General features: G+C 39.7%; 1 protein-coding gene across 1 annotated transcript in view; it reads left to right on the plus strand.

The window, feature by feature from the left end:
* FBN2 (fibrillin 2) overlaps positions 1-4,955 on the plus strand; it is a 129,589-nt gene extending 124,634 nt beyond the window's left edge. The window contains exons 63-65 of the mRNA XM_063422860.1: positions 702-933; positions 1,582-1,738; positions 3,008-4,955. Of these exons, the coding sequence (XP_063278930.1) occupies positions 702-933; positions 1,582-1,738; positions 3,008-3,373 (755 nt within the window). The 3' untranslated portion in view covers positions 3,374-4,955. The remainder of the gene's footprint in view (positions 1-701; positions 934-1,581; positions 1,739-3,007) is intronic.
* The last annotated feature ends 7,200 nt before the right edge of the window (positions 4,956-12,155 follow it).

Consider the following 12,155-nt stretch of genomic DNA (forward strand, 5'->3'; position numbering starts at 1 on the left):
TGACTGTGAGCGCTGCCATACATTTCTTTTAGGCAGATTTTACTGTCCTGATTCTGTACATAAAAACTAGTTTATTCTACCCATTTTAACATTAAGTAGCACATCAGCCAGCTTTTCTGATGTTCCAACCACCATGATCACCCCTGGCTTAATACTGTTCTTCAGCAAAGAAAGCAAAGGACTGGGGTGAGAGTGACAGGATGCACAATGAACATCTCCCACAAAACCCCAAATCAGCTTAAGTTTCTGTAAATTACCGTCCTCAAAAGAATCTCCCTCCAAGTGACTGCAGGCAGGAGTGGCAAAGCATTTACTAGTGGTCTTAATGGGGAAAACTGAGGTGAGGATAACCTGCTAAGGAAAACCTACAGGGTTTAGGGAAATACCTTGGTTAGAGAAATAAAATAACCATGATACCAGCTACCAAAACATGACCTTACATACCATAACCTTCCTTTTTTTTTTCTGAAACCAAACCAAGTCACACTGACTGGAGGTGTCATCTTTTCCATATCTTAACACCCACAAGTGAAGATGATACTCCTTTTCTCTTTCAGAAACCAAGTCTTGATAAGATGATGAGGTCAAGGATGTGGCAGAGCCCCAGGACTTGCAGGTGTTCTGATTTATTAGGTGCATCATGCTATAACAGCTGTTGTCTCAGACTAGAAAACACCAATATTTTTGTGTTTGCTTACCAGATGAGAATGAATGCTCCAATCCTCACACGTGTGGCTCTGCTTCTTGCTACAACACCCTGGGAAGTTACAGGTGTGTCTGCCCATCTGGGTTCTCCTATGACCAGTTCTCCCATGCCTGCCACGATGTGAATGAGTGCTCTTCTGCCAGGAACCCCTGCAATTATGGTTGCTCCAACACTGAGGGTGGTTATTTCTGTGGCTGCCCACCTGGCTATTACAGAGTCGGACAAGGGTGAGTTTCTCCATGCAGCCATTCACCGAAGGTGCACTGAGAAGGTGCAAAGGTGCAAATGAAGGACAAGCTGCTAAGTCCTTTTTAGTTTTGCACATCCAGAAACTAGAAAAAAAGTAAAATGTCTGTACATGCAATGTGACATTAATTTTAAATGTAGCATATAAATAATGTGAATCAACGAGTTCTGCTTTCTCCCCCAGTATCAACAAATTAATTCTTTCACAGACCTGCTCAGTGGGGATTGATAATGCATAAAGATAAGATACTGTGTGTACTGAGATAATTAAGGGGTTTAAGTATCACTGACCAAATCCAGAACATTAAACACAAATTAACATTGTTCTGGTGCAATATTCTACGCATAAATTCTGTAGTCCCCAAAGTTCAGGGCAAGCTGACTTCATTCAGTTTCTCTGTAGAACTTGTAAGTGAAAATTAGATCAGGCTGAAAGCCTTCAGCCAACATTTGCATTTCCCTCAGTAAGCCACTCTAGTGTGAAGGAAATTAAAGCACAGTCCTTCTGCTTGAGGAAAGGGCAATGAAGGGAATACAGACATTGTGGCACAGAGTACACATGCTCCATTTCACAGGGACAGTTCATAAAACTGCAAGGAGTAACTAAAACACATGCTTTTATTCCACAGGCACTGCCTCTCAGGGATGGGATTTAACAAAGGCCAGTACCCACCGCTGGATGGAGATGCTGATAAAGAGAATGCTTTGTCCCCTGAAGTGTGTTATGAGTGCAAAATCAATGTCTACTCCAAAAGAGACAGCAGGAAGAAGAGAAGTGCTAACACTGTATGTACCAGGATAAAAAAAGCATTGCAATGTTTTTCGAGGTATTTTCAGAGATACATTACTTGTAGTAAATGGAGGGAGTCTTTAAACAGGCCACATTCAATGGTGAGAATCTCTTTTCTCCGCCTGCCTCAACCTAGGTCCTGCTGGCAGAAATAACTTGATGATAAGAAATGCATCAAGAGCTGTGGAAGGATGAAGTTTTAAAAAGCTTGCCAAGATTCCTTTGTAGTGTGAGGTCTAGTTCCCCAGAGTACATTCAGGGGAATAATTCTCCTTTAGTAACAAAGACCTGGGAAACTGGACGTGTCCTCAGCATGTTGTTCTGCTTGGAGGAGGTTGGACAGCATTTATGGTCTGGGACAGCTTAACAGATCTCCTTGTGGAAGATGTGTCTGTTCCATAGTTTCTCATAGGAGGTGAGGGATTAGACCTGACTGATGGAAGCCCAATATTTACAGAATTGATGAATTTTTTAGAGAACTACACTTCAGATTTAATTTTTTTTCTTGCTGCATTTTGTGGGCTTATAATGGTAAGTTACAGGAACTTATTATCTAGTTTGTAATTGTTATATCTTGTTTTACACTTTTAAAATACCATTAACCTTCTCAGTTTCTCGAACTTTCTAGGCAGTAACAGTGACATCCATAAGGTATGTGAAGAAAGAAACACTTTTTAATCACTATTGTCATCTGTGGTGTTCAAGTATTTACTGCATTACTTGCTCCTGTCCAAAAATTTTCCTTCTTTTCACTATGCTTTATCAATTGCATTACATACGGGTACAGTGTGCAATTTTCAGAGCAGCTTTCAGGGAATTTCCACGCAGTGTTGTGAAATGCATTTCCGTATTGTTCTTGTTGGTCACAAGAACGTGCGAATGGTGGGTCTTGTGTGTGAACACGGTGAGCACACGTTTCTCCTTGTGGTGCTGCATTCCCCCCTGCTCCTTTCTAGGCTGCAGTGCGATCTGAGAAATCCTTGTTAGGCCTTGAAAATTAAATCTGACTTTTGCTGATACCCTGATGATTTTTTAAATTATCTCAAACGCTTGTTTGTAACACTCCTCTACATGGCCTCTTTGCAAGCATGAAGTTAAACAGGTTCTCAAAATAATCTGAAGTCAGGCCCTCCTGTTCGTTGTCCTTGTAAGGCCCATTTGATGCCTTCAGCATTTACAGGGTGCTTTGTATGTAACTGAGGCAGAAACTGTTCATTATCCTGATTATTCCTCTCTCCCACTCTGAACACTCTTTCCTCCTCCAGCTCGAGCAGATGGACCAGGGAAGCCTTGACACAGAGAGTCCCCTGAAGGTGAGAGTGGACATGTCCAGGCTGGGGAGCCAGGAGCATATCCTGAAGCTGCTGCCGGCACTCAGGCACCGCGTGCGCTATGTCATCTCCCACGGGAACAAGCACGGAACCTTCCAGATCCGCCTGAGGGATGGCACCAGCTACCTGCACGCTGTGAGGGGTAGGGCAGCACCCGGGCTGCACGCCTTGGAGATAACCAGCGTGCCCCTGTACGAGGAGAAGGAGATGGAGCAGCTGGAGAGCAGCCATGAGGATAGCTACCTCCAAGGGGAGCTGGGGGACACCCTCAGGGTGAGGCTGTGGGTGCACCCCTATTAGCCATGGTCCTGTTCTTCAGCCACCTCCGTTCTGTCTACACACTCGAGAACATCTGCTTCAAGCGAATCTGCTTTGGAAAAGTGTATTTTGTGGGAGGAAGGCAAAGGGGAAGAGCCCTTCTCCTCCATCCTGCCAAGACTGCAGAACCGCCCTTTCAGGAGGGTGACTTAAAACTCCGCCACTGCCAAAACTTCCATTGCAGGGGCAAATCATGGTTACTGCGTCCTTTATATAGCCTCGATTTAAAGTATATTAAAAATGCTCAAGTTCAAGAAGTCATCATATGGCAATAAATGGCACAGAAATGTGAGCTGTTCTTTTTCTTGTTAGCAGTCTGTAACACTTTGGGTATTTTGCTATAGTTCCTAATGAAAAAAAATTATAGATGTTTATTTATTTTTAATGCAGTAATATATGGAGAAAATAACAAATTATGTAAACAAAAAGGGAAACTTGTTTGTTTTTCTTTAGTTTTATAAATTTGAGCTATAACAATTTAGAGGTACTTTCTTAATCAAGAAAAAAAGTAGATTTGAAAGATGTTTTCTTTTCTACTTTGACAATCATGTAAACAGTATATAAGTAATTCTGAAATATGTCAGAGATGAAAGATCAGTGTAGTAGGACATTCTGAAGTGGGATATTGTAAACTGTTCACGTAGTGGGATATTCTAAATTGCTCTTGCAAATGAGAACTAAGAAAGGAAAAAGAAAAGAGGGGAAAAAAGAGTCATAGAGGACAAATATCACAATATCAATCTCTGCAGAGACCATATTTCATAGCAGCTCAATGGGATTGTGTTCTGAATCACCCACAGCAAAGAGTAGAGGAGGCACAAGCCCTCTAGCAAAATACCTGGGACTGTTTTTAATCCCCTTAGAACTGCAGAACCAAACTGTGCTGCCCTTCCCACAGTGACCTCATGAGCCAACACAGGCAACCACACCTCATGCTCAGAAAGGGTGCTCCACAAACTGGCATTAATTCCTGCAGGCAGCTGAAGGAAATGTCTCTTAGAAGAGAAAGTTTCACTGTGTTTTGTGCTGGCTCGAAACCAGGGTGCATTTCCTGAGCCCTGAATGCTGTGTCAGGACTGCCACACCTGCACACCTCATTATTGCAGTGCAGGTGAGGCAAGTAATGTATTTGAAGTTCCATTTGTTAGAAGTCTCATTAATGCTGTAGTTATACATGCCTCATTTTATCATAGCTTGTTCTGTAAGAAAGGTGATTGTACAATGACTTGAGTTCTAGTTTACTTCAGTAATTTTTTTGTCTTTTTACATTTTGTACTGTCATGTGTTAAGTGTATGTCTCAATGGTGCTTTCTGTGACAGCTGGTGCCTGTAACTGGCCGTGCAACAGAATCTTACATGTGAAAATAGCCAAAGCACATCCAGGATGTTCCAGTTGCATGTAGTTACTGACCAAAGACTATACCAAGTTTAACTCAGTGATTTTTCTTCTCTTTTGTTGAGTTTGGGGATTTTGAAAAGAGATGTTTTAAGAAAAAAAGCTTTCTCTTGAACATTTGTATCAGTAAGACAACACTTTTCTTGCAATAAAGCTTATTTTGGGTTATTTTTTGTCCTTTTTTCCATTCAGATTTAAACTGGAGATTGATTTAAAGCAATAGCCAATACTGGGGTCTGTCTTTATCTGACATTACTTTCAGGTATGGTTGTGCAAGTTTCATTAGGATTCAAAGCTGCTTCTCAGTAAAATGACTGACATCTACAGAAATAAAGACATCTCTAGGGGTCTGATAAATATATACAGGGCAGCACTGACTTTAAAGCTTAAAAACTCTAATAGGTGTTTTAGAAGAAGGCTACTGTCATTCTAAAATGGGAGCTCTCCAGGAAACACTGAAGAAAAGCTATCAGACTGCACACAGCAGAGCATTCTGTCCAAATGTACAAACTCTCAGGAGAGAATGTAGTTGCCCATGACTCACCCATGACTTCTCTGAGGCCACCAGCTCTGGAGGATTTTCTGGCAGGGATTAGTTACATGTGCTGTGCACACTTGTTAGATTTTTGTAGCTTTTTTTTTTTTTAAGAAACTATGATCAGATAACACCTGCAATAACTAATTACACAGGAAGTGCCAGGTACAACAAAAGTCTTTTCTAGAAAGGCAGCATTATCATCCACCATCATAAGCTGTGCAAGACAGTTATGCACAATCCCAGGAAGAAGTCAGTCCCAGCTTCAAATCCAGATGAAAAAATAACTAGAATTAAAAGAAAAAAAAAATCCCAAGGAAGAAATCCAAAACCTCTTTGCCTATCATAGTATATATTTCTATACCCATTTTTCTAAACACTACCTTCTGGTAGTGTTTAGCTTCTGGTCTTTCAATGAGAAAGTTGACTTACATATGCACAGACAGGTGTTCCTGGTGTTCCAGGAAGCTACAGAGCCCCCAAGCCTGTTGCTAAAAGTAAAATTAAAATCTTGCCATATAAGAGAGCCTGCAGTATCTCATGGCAACTCAAACCAAGATTTTGGTGACTGGTTGTAAGACTCAGGTAGGCATAGGGAGCAGGGACTTTAGTTATAACTGTCTATATTGTGTAGTACAGACACAGGTTTGATTGAAGTCTTTTAGTCTAATCATCATCATGGATTTTAAAAATACATATATATTACTCGCATAAAGGTGTCTGGTTTGCTATCTTAAATCCCTTAAACCTTAAATCCATTTCAGGACAAATAAGACCCTTACAGTCCTTTATTACATAAACTGTTGGCATAGCTAGACATAGGCAGTCAGCATTCTAGAAAAGGCTGTGGGATTCTTATGTGGGATTTTGTTGTTTTGACTTGGAATCAGCAGTCACACCTTGGATTGAGGTCTGCAGATGACAGCTGAAGGGTCTTTGTGCTAAATCCACAGAAGAACCCAGGAGTGGCAATCCACTGCAAAACTAAGTAAAAGCAACCATCTCATTGCCCTGAGTGTGTTTCTTAATTCTTCCTATAAATTAAGCTTACACACCTAAACTAAACTGAAGCTACAGAGCAGGCATGCCTTAAATCCAAGAAAAGGGCTCAGTTTATGAACTTCACTCTGAGGAGGTGGATATTCACACTTCTTAAAGCAGGAAGGAGTGAAAGTGTGAGAGGGAAGAGTATACACATTTCTAAGATAAAATCCTTGGTCTCTATTGTGACTGTTCATATATTTGACACCAAATTGCTATAGCAGGAATAGGAAATAAGTTCTTTGCTCATACAGAGTTACAGAACTGATGGAGGAGGTGGTTTCTCACACGTTCCAAGAAGCCAACCACATGTCAGCATGGGTGGTCGCAGAGAGGTCTGACAAGTGTATTTGGGCATGGTTTTAGCATGAGCTGAAACCTCCCAAGGCCTCCTCCCTGCCTGGGCTTGTCAAAAATGAGGTTGTTACCCAAATCTTATGAAAATGTCAGGAAAAATACGACCCTCTCTAACACTGTCTTTTTTGTGCTAGCAAGTCAGGCATGGCTTTATTCTTGGCCAGGGTTTTGAGTGTGGTTGCATTTCAAGTAGAGGCAAAGCTTTTTCACTCATTTATACATTTTTTGCAAACAGTGAAATTATTGTAGGTTCCAAACTATGTAATTCTCTTCATTAATTAGTCCTCTGTTTCCTCTGTTTGTTATTGATTTTTCACTCTTCATGCTCATTTGGCCCACATTTTTAGTCCTTTTATCATCTTTTTTTCAGGGAGTCACCAACTTTCCAGACCTTCATCTCCTCTGTGTCTTCTGGTTACTTCAACATCCTTGAAGTGCCGTGAATTTAGGATCCCCAATGTCCAATCTTTGTTTATTGAACCTTGTCAAGGTTAGTTTTAGCAAAATTAAGCTTACAGTGATTTAATGAGCAAAGGAACAATAAAAGTATGTGAAGAAACCTAACTAGCGCTGGCTAAAACTGGTCTCTGTTTACAATTAATTAAAGCAACTAATGAAGAATCAGTTAGGAAAGTGCTAGCATTTCCATTTCTACTCATAGCCAAAACCAGACCTCCAGACACAAAGAACGCCAGCAGGAGCAGCTCTTGGTGTGCCGTCTCTTTGATGCCTCAAAAAGCATTTATTACACAAGCAGGAGGTTTTTGGTACATTTTAAAGGCCTGGGACTAAAGATTTTTTTTTACATAAACTAAATATGCAACACTTTTCTGCAGTTTTGTCCAATTCTGGTATTTCTGTACTGTTCATATACTTACAGAAATATTTGGTATTTCTATGCTTCAACCTCTACCATTTCCTGAACAATGTAGATGGAAAAAAACCTGTCAGTTGCCACTAAGATTTGTCCCTGGGCAAGATTACTAAGAAGCTGCCAAAAAAACCTCCATTCAAAACCAAAACAACACAAATATGTACATGGCTAGAGAGACACTCCCTCTTCTCTGCCACAATGAGAACTGATGAATTACTAACATCACTGCACCTGAATTCTGGAAATACTTGGAATTTTAGGCCAGCTCACCAAACTCACAGCTGAAAATGAGATGTTCCCAAGGCCTGGCTTGTGGTTTTGAATCTAAAGAAAAAATATGTATTCAAGGAAACAGGATCTGACCCCTAGTTTACTTATTTAGCAAAAAGAATTCATTATGTACATAAGTGAGGGAAATACAAGAGCCTCTCTGAGTTCTGTAAAATAATTGTCGTATCTCTAGGCCTTCCTGTTCTTCATCTGGAGAGAGCCCTACACAGGATGGGGAGAGGGAATTTCAAATAACCATCAAATAACCATCTGACCATAACATTCAGAAGACTATTAAATCGTTTTGAAACACATTTGCTTCAAGGTGAAAGTCAACACATAGAGGAACCGTAACACCCAAAGGCACAAATTTAACTGTGGTTCTGTCTGCTCCAGAAAAGTCATCCAGTAGAAGGCTGAAAGGAACTGACTAAAAACTTACCAGTTCAACAGAAACCTTGCCAAGTAGTTCACCCCCAGGGTTAAAAGGTAATTGAACTGTTCTCCCCAAATCATATTACATTTCTGAAAGCCGTGAATTCTTAAAGAGCAGAAATAAAAGCAGTTTTGAGCATATGAGGTAGATGTTTGAGAACTGTTCCCACACTAAACTGACAGTCACAAATGACCTGAATCAGGTGTAAACATTTAACATCAACAAGAAAAAGCTGTGTGGTACAAATACAGCACATCTGGTTTGCTATAACTGGGTGGGAAGCTTAGATCATAATTTTGTGCACGTATTTTTACCTGGGTGTATGCACAGCTATAGAGACGCAACATCAAGAAGCAGCCAGACCTGGTAATTCTGAGACAAACTGTGGCAAAATCCAACAATTCCTCCCTCTTTCAAATGGGCTTTTCAACTTCTATAGCCTGCATATTTTATGCCTAATTTCTTACACCTAAGATTAAAATGCCAACCCCAATTCCTGCTATTGAATCCTTCACATCAAGCTACTCTCATTTCCAGGCCCAAGTTTTAGGGATAACCCAAATCTTCAGGTCTAGAATGAAGTCTGCAATCCCACACCATCTGATAATCACTGAGGTCCTTTTCTCCCTCATCTAAATTACTCATTAATTATCTAAACACTAGCTTAACAATTTCTGTGTCACAATTTTACTTTTTTTTTTTTTTTTTTTTTTTTTTTTTTTTTTTTTTTTTTTTTTTTTTTTTTTAATATACTGTAAAATAACTGCCAGTGTTTGGCTGGATGCCTTCTTTTCATGGCATTGTTTCAAACACACAACCGGGAGACTAAAAACCCAAGTTAAGAATCAAGATTCAGCTTGAAATGCCTATTGGTAAATCTATCAAGTGTCTCACAGAGCTTAGGCAAATTAAAACAAAAAAACCCCAACTACAATATTTTTAAGGCCACACTCACTGCTGAGATACCTCAGTTCTCTGTCCCTCAATCTTGATCAGTCAGATTGATCACCAGACAATTCTGTGAGCAGCAGCCACACTTTTGGAAAGGACAGTGTTTCTCCACAAGCCTCTGAGCTTTGTAGAAAAACCCTTTTCTGAATCATTCATTGAATCCTTGGACACACACAGCATTTTAGGCTTTTTTTATTATTATTTTCAGCATGCCTAAAGCTTAGTGAAATCCTTATATTGTGTACTATTTTTACACAGACCAAGTACAGGGTGATGGTCTCAAATAGCTGTTCCTAAAATAGAGCTGAGATTCACTGCGATGGTTCCTGATGTAGCTCATCTATTAATATCACCCAATGGAAAATACCAAGTATACCAGCCATGCCATTAATTAAACAGATTGAAATTCCTCTTCTTTTTTATCACATGATGCAAAGAAATGCTTTTTCTAAGTGTTCCACAGAATAATGAGATCCATCCAGTCCCAAAAAAGCTGTTTTTTGGCTAAACAGCAGCTGTCAGGGAACCCAGTTTCGAAGCCAAGATGGAAGCAGAAGATGACTGTTTGAAAATAAATTTTATTGTTACAAGCAACTTCTCGGCTCCTGAGAACACAGGTGTAAATTTTATAAACACACACATTTCAAAATATGAGAGTTTGTGGAATATGGAGCTAATCACAGATAAGTATTTTTTCCCGCTGGATGAATTGTGTTACCCCCACCACTTCCTTAGCCTAAAACCTTCTTTCCCACAGAAAGGAGCCACGCTTGCTTCAGGCAGCACTGAGAATGTGAATAAATGGCCTGAGCTGGCTCTTGTGTTTGATGTCCTGGCTGCTCCTTTGTATTCCCCAGCCTCCTCCAGTGAGAGGAAAACTGAGCTGCCCTTCTTCAGGACATGTGCTCCTAAGGAAAGTACAGTCCACAGGAAGGGCCCAAGGAAAACAAACCACAGCAACCAAACCTTGAATGAAGCACCAGCAAAGGAAATGCTTGAAAAGCTCTTGTTTCCTTAAAGTTATATTCAACACCAAGGAAAACATTGCTGCTGACAAGAGGAAAAAAAAATGTAGCAAGAGACAACACGAAAAGGGCAAAATATATGGATAAAACTTGGTATGGTCAATAAAAACAAACGAGCACAAACAACAAACCTGCCCTTTGTGGAAAGCAGTGGTTTTTGAATGTTTCTGAAGTTATAAGATGAACACAGACAGAAAATGGTGTTATATCTATTTATCCACACAACATGCAAAAATGTCACAGTCCCAGTGCCAGGTCTGCCTTCTCCATTGTCCAGACAGTACTTTCCAAAATTAATAAAATAGAAATTTCTTCTATATATGAGAAGAAACCACTCTTAATTGTCAAGTTCTTTATCTCCAGACTAAATACTAGAAGTATTTATGTACCATATAAATACTTTTTTTGTGAAATAACCACCACCTTCCTAAGAAAGCTCCTTAGATTTGCTTTTGTTTTCTGTTGCTACTTAATTAAAGAAAAAACCCACTTATTTGCTTAATTTTTTTCATTTTCAGCCATGCAGTAGCATAAAAAGGACTGTGCACTCAGGTGTAGTATGCAGTCTGCACCAAACAAACTGGTCATGGAGGCAACCAAGAACAAATATTCTAAAGTGACCCAGAGAAAAACAGATTTGTTAAAAATCAAGAGGAAGCAGAATCTCGAATATGGTCCACACAAGCTGCCAAAACCCCAAAATTTTCAGTGATCAAATATCAAGCATTCCATAACTAAATTGTTTATACTGAAAAGAAGAAAAAGACAAAAAACAAAGACAAAGTGAGAAAAAAGGCAAACCACTTAAAGCCCTTTCATAGTATACAAAGTGCTTTAAAAAAAATTAGTATGCACAGAAGGCATTCATACACTCTTCTTGTCCTGTAGTGTATTTCCTTACAACACTTTTGATGTCCTTTCCAAAGCAGAACTCAGAACTACAGGATCTCATTCACAGGGATTCATCTTCTGCCAGTCCACTCCGCTAGATCATTTCACACCTACTCTCATGGCAGACACACAAATTTTCATGACTCTCAGCTCCTAAGCCAAGAAGTGAGATGCCTCCAGCATTTTTGCAGGTGACCTTCTATTTCTTTCTGTTCTGACAAGAGCATTTAAGTGCCTCAGAACACATGTGTGTGGTCCCACAGGTCAGAAGACAAGGCAGGAGAGTGAACAAATTTCTCCTACATCTCCTAAGAAACAGGAATATTTCTGGTTTCTTAAAACAAACAAGCAACCTCCTAGAAAACTGCGGCTTATCCCCCAATAACTACTGAAAAGTGGCTCAACTGGAGGACAAACAGCACCAATTTCCAAAACCTGTGAGACAATGTGACCTGACCAGCCTCACTGTTACTGAAACCACCACGAAAATCTAAAATCTTAGGAGGAAAATTGTTATTCCTTCGTACTGCAAATACCGCAGGCCAGTTCAAAACGTCTGTACATATATTGCAGTGAAGCCAGTAAACTACACATCCTTTCCTGCTTTTGTTTTGGAAGTATCTTCCCTTCTGCTTAGGGACTGAAGGAACAAGCTGGTTTAGGTATTTGATTTTTCTTAATCAGAAACTATTAATTATCCCACAGGAATATTTTAAAGTAGATTACAAAGAGTAATTTTAAAGTGTTGTTTTAAAGAAATTACAAAAGTTAATTTTAGGTATTTCCCATTAAAAGGAAGAGAAAGTATTACTATTATTCACAGCAAAACACAAAAAGGGGACTTGATCTGAATTCCAAATCTACCAGCAAGTTGTTTCCTGACATTAAAACTGCCAAAGAATATAGTTAATTACAGTCAGAACAATGACAAAACTACCAGCTCAGAACTTACTGCCTTTTATCTAGAGATTGACTACATATAGCCAAA

Source organism: Prinia subflava, chromosome Z (genome assembly GCF_021018805.1).
Source record: "Prinia subflava isolate CZ2003 ecotype Zambia chromosome Z, Cam_Psub_1.2, whole genome shotgun sequence".
Taxonomy (NCBI): Eukaryota; Metazoa; Chordata; class Aves; order Passeriformes; family Cisticolidae; genus Prinia; species Prinia subflava.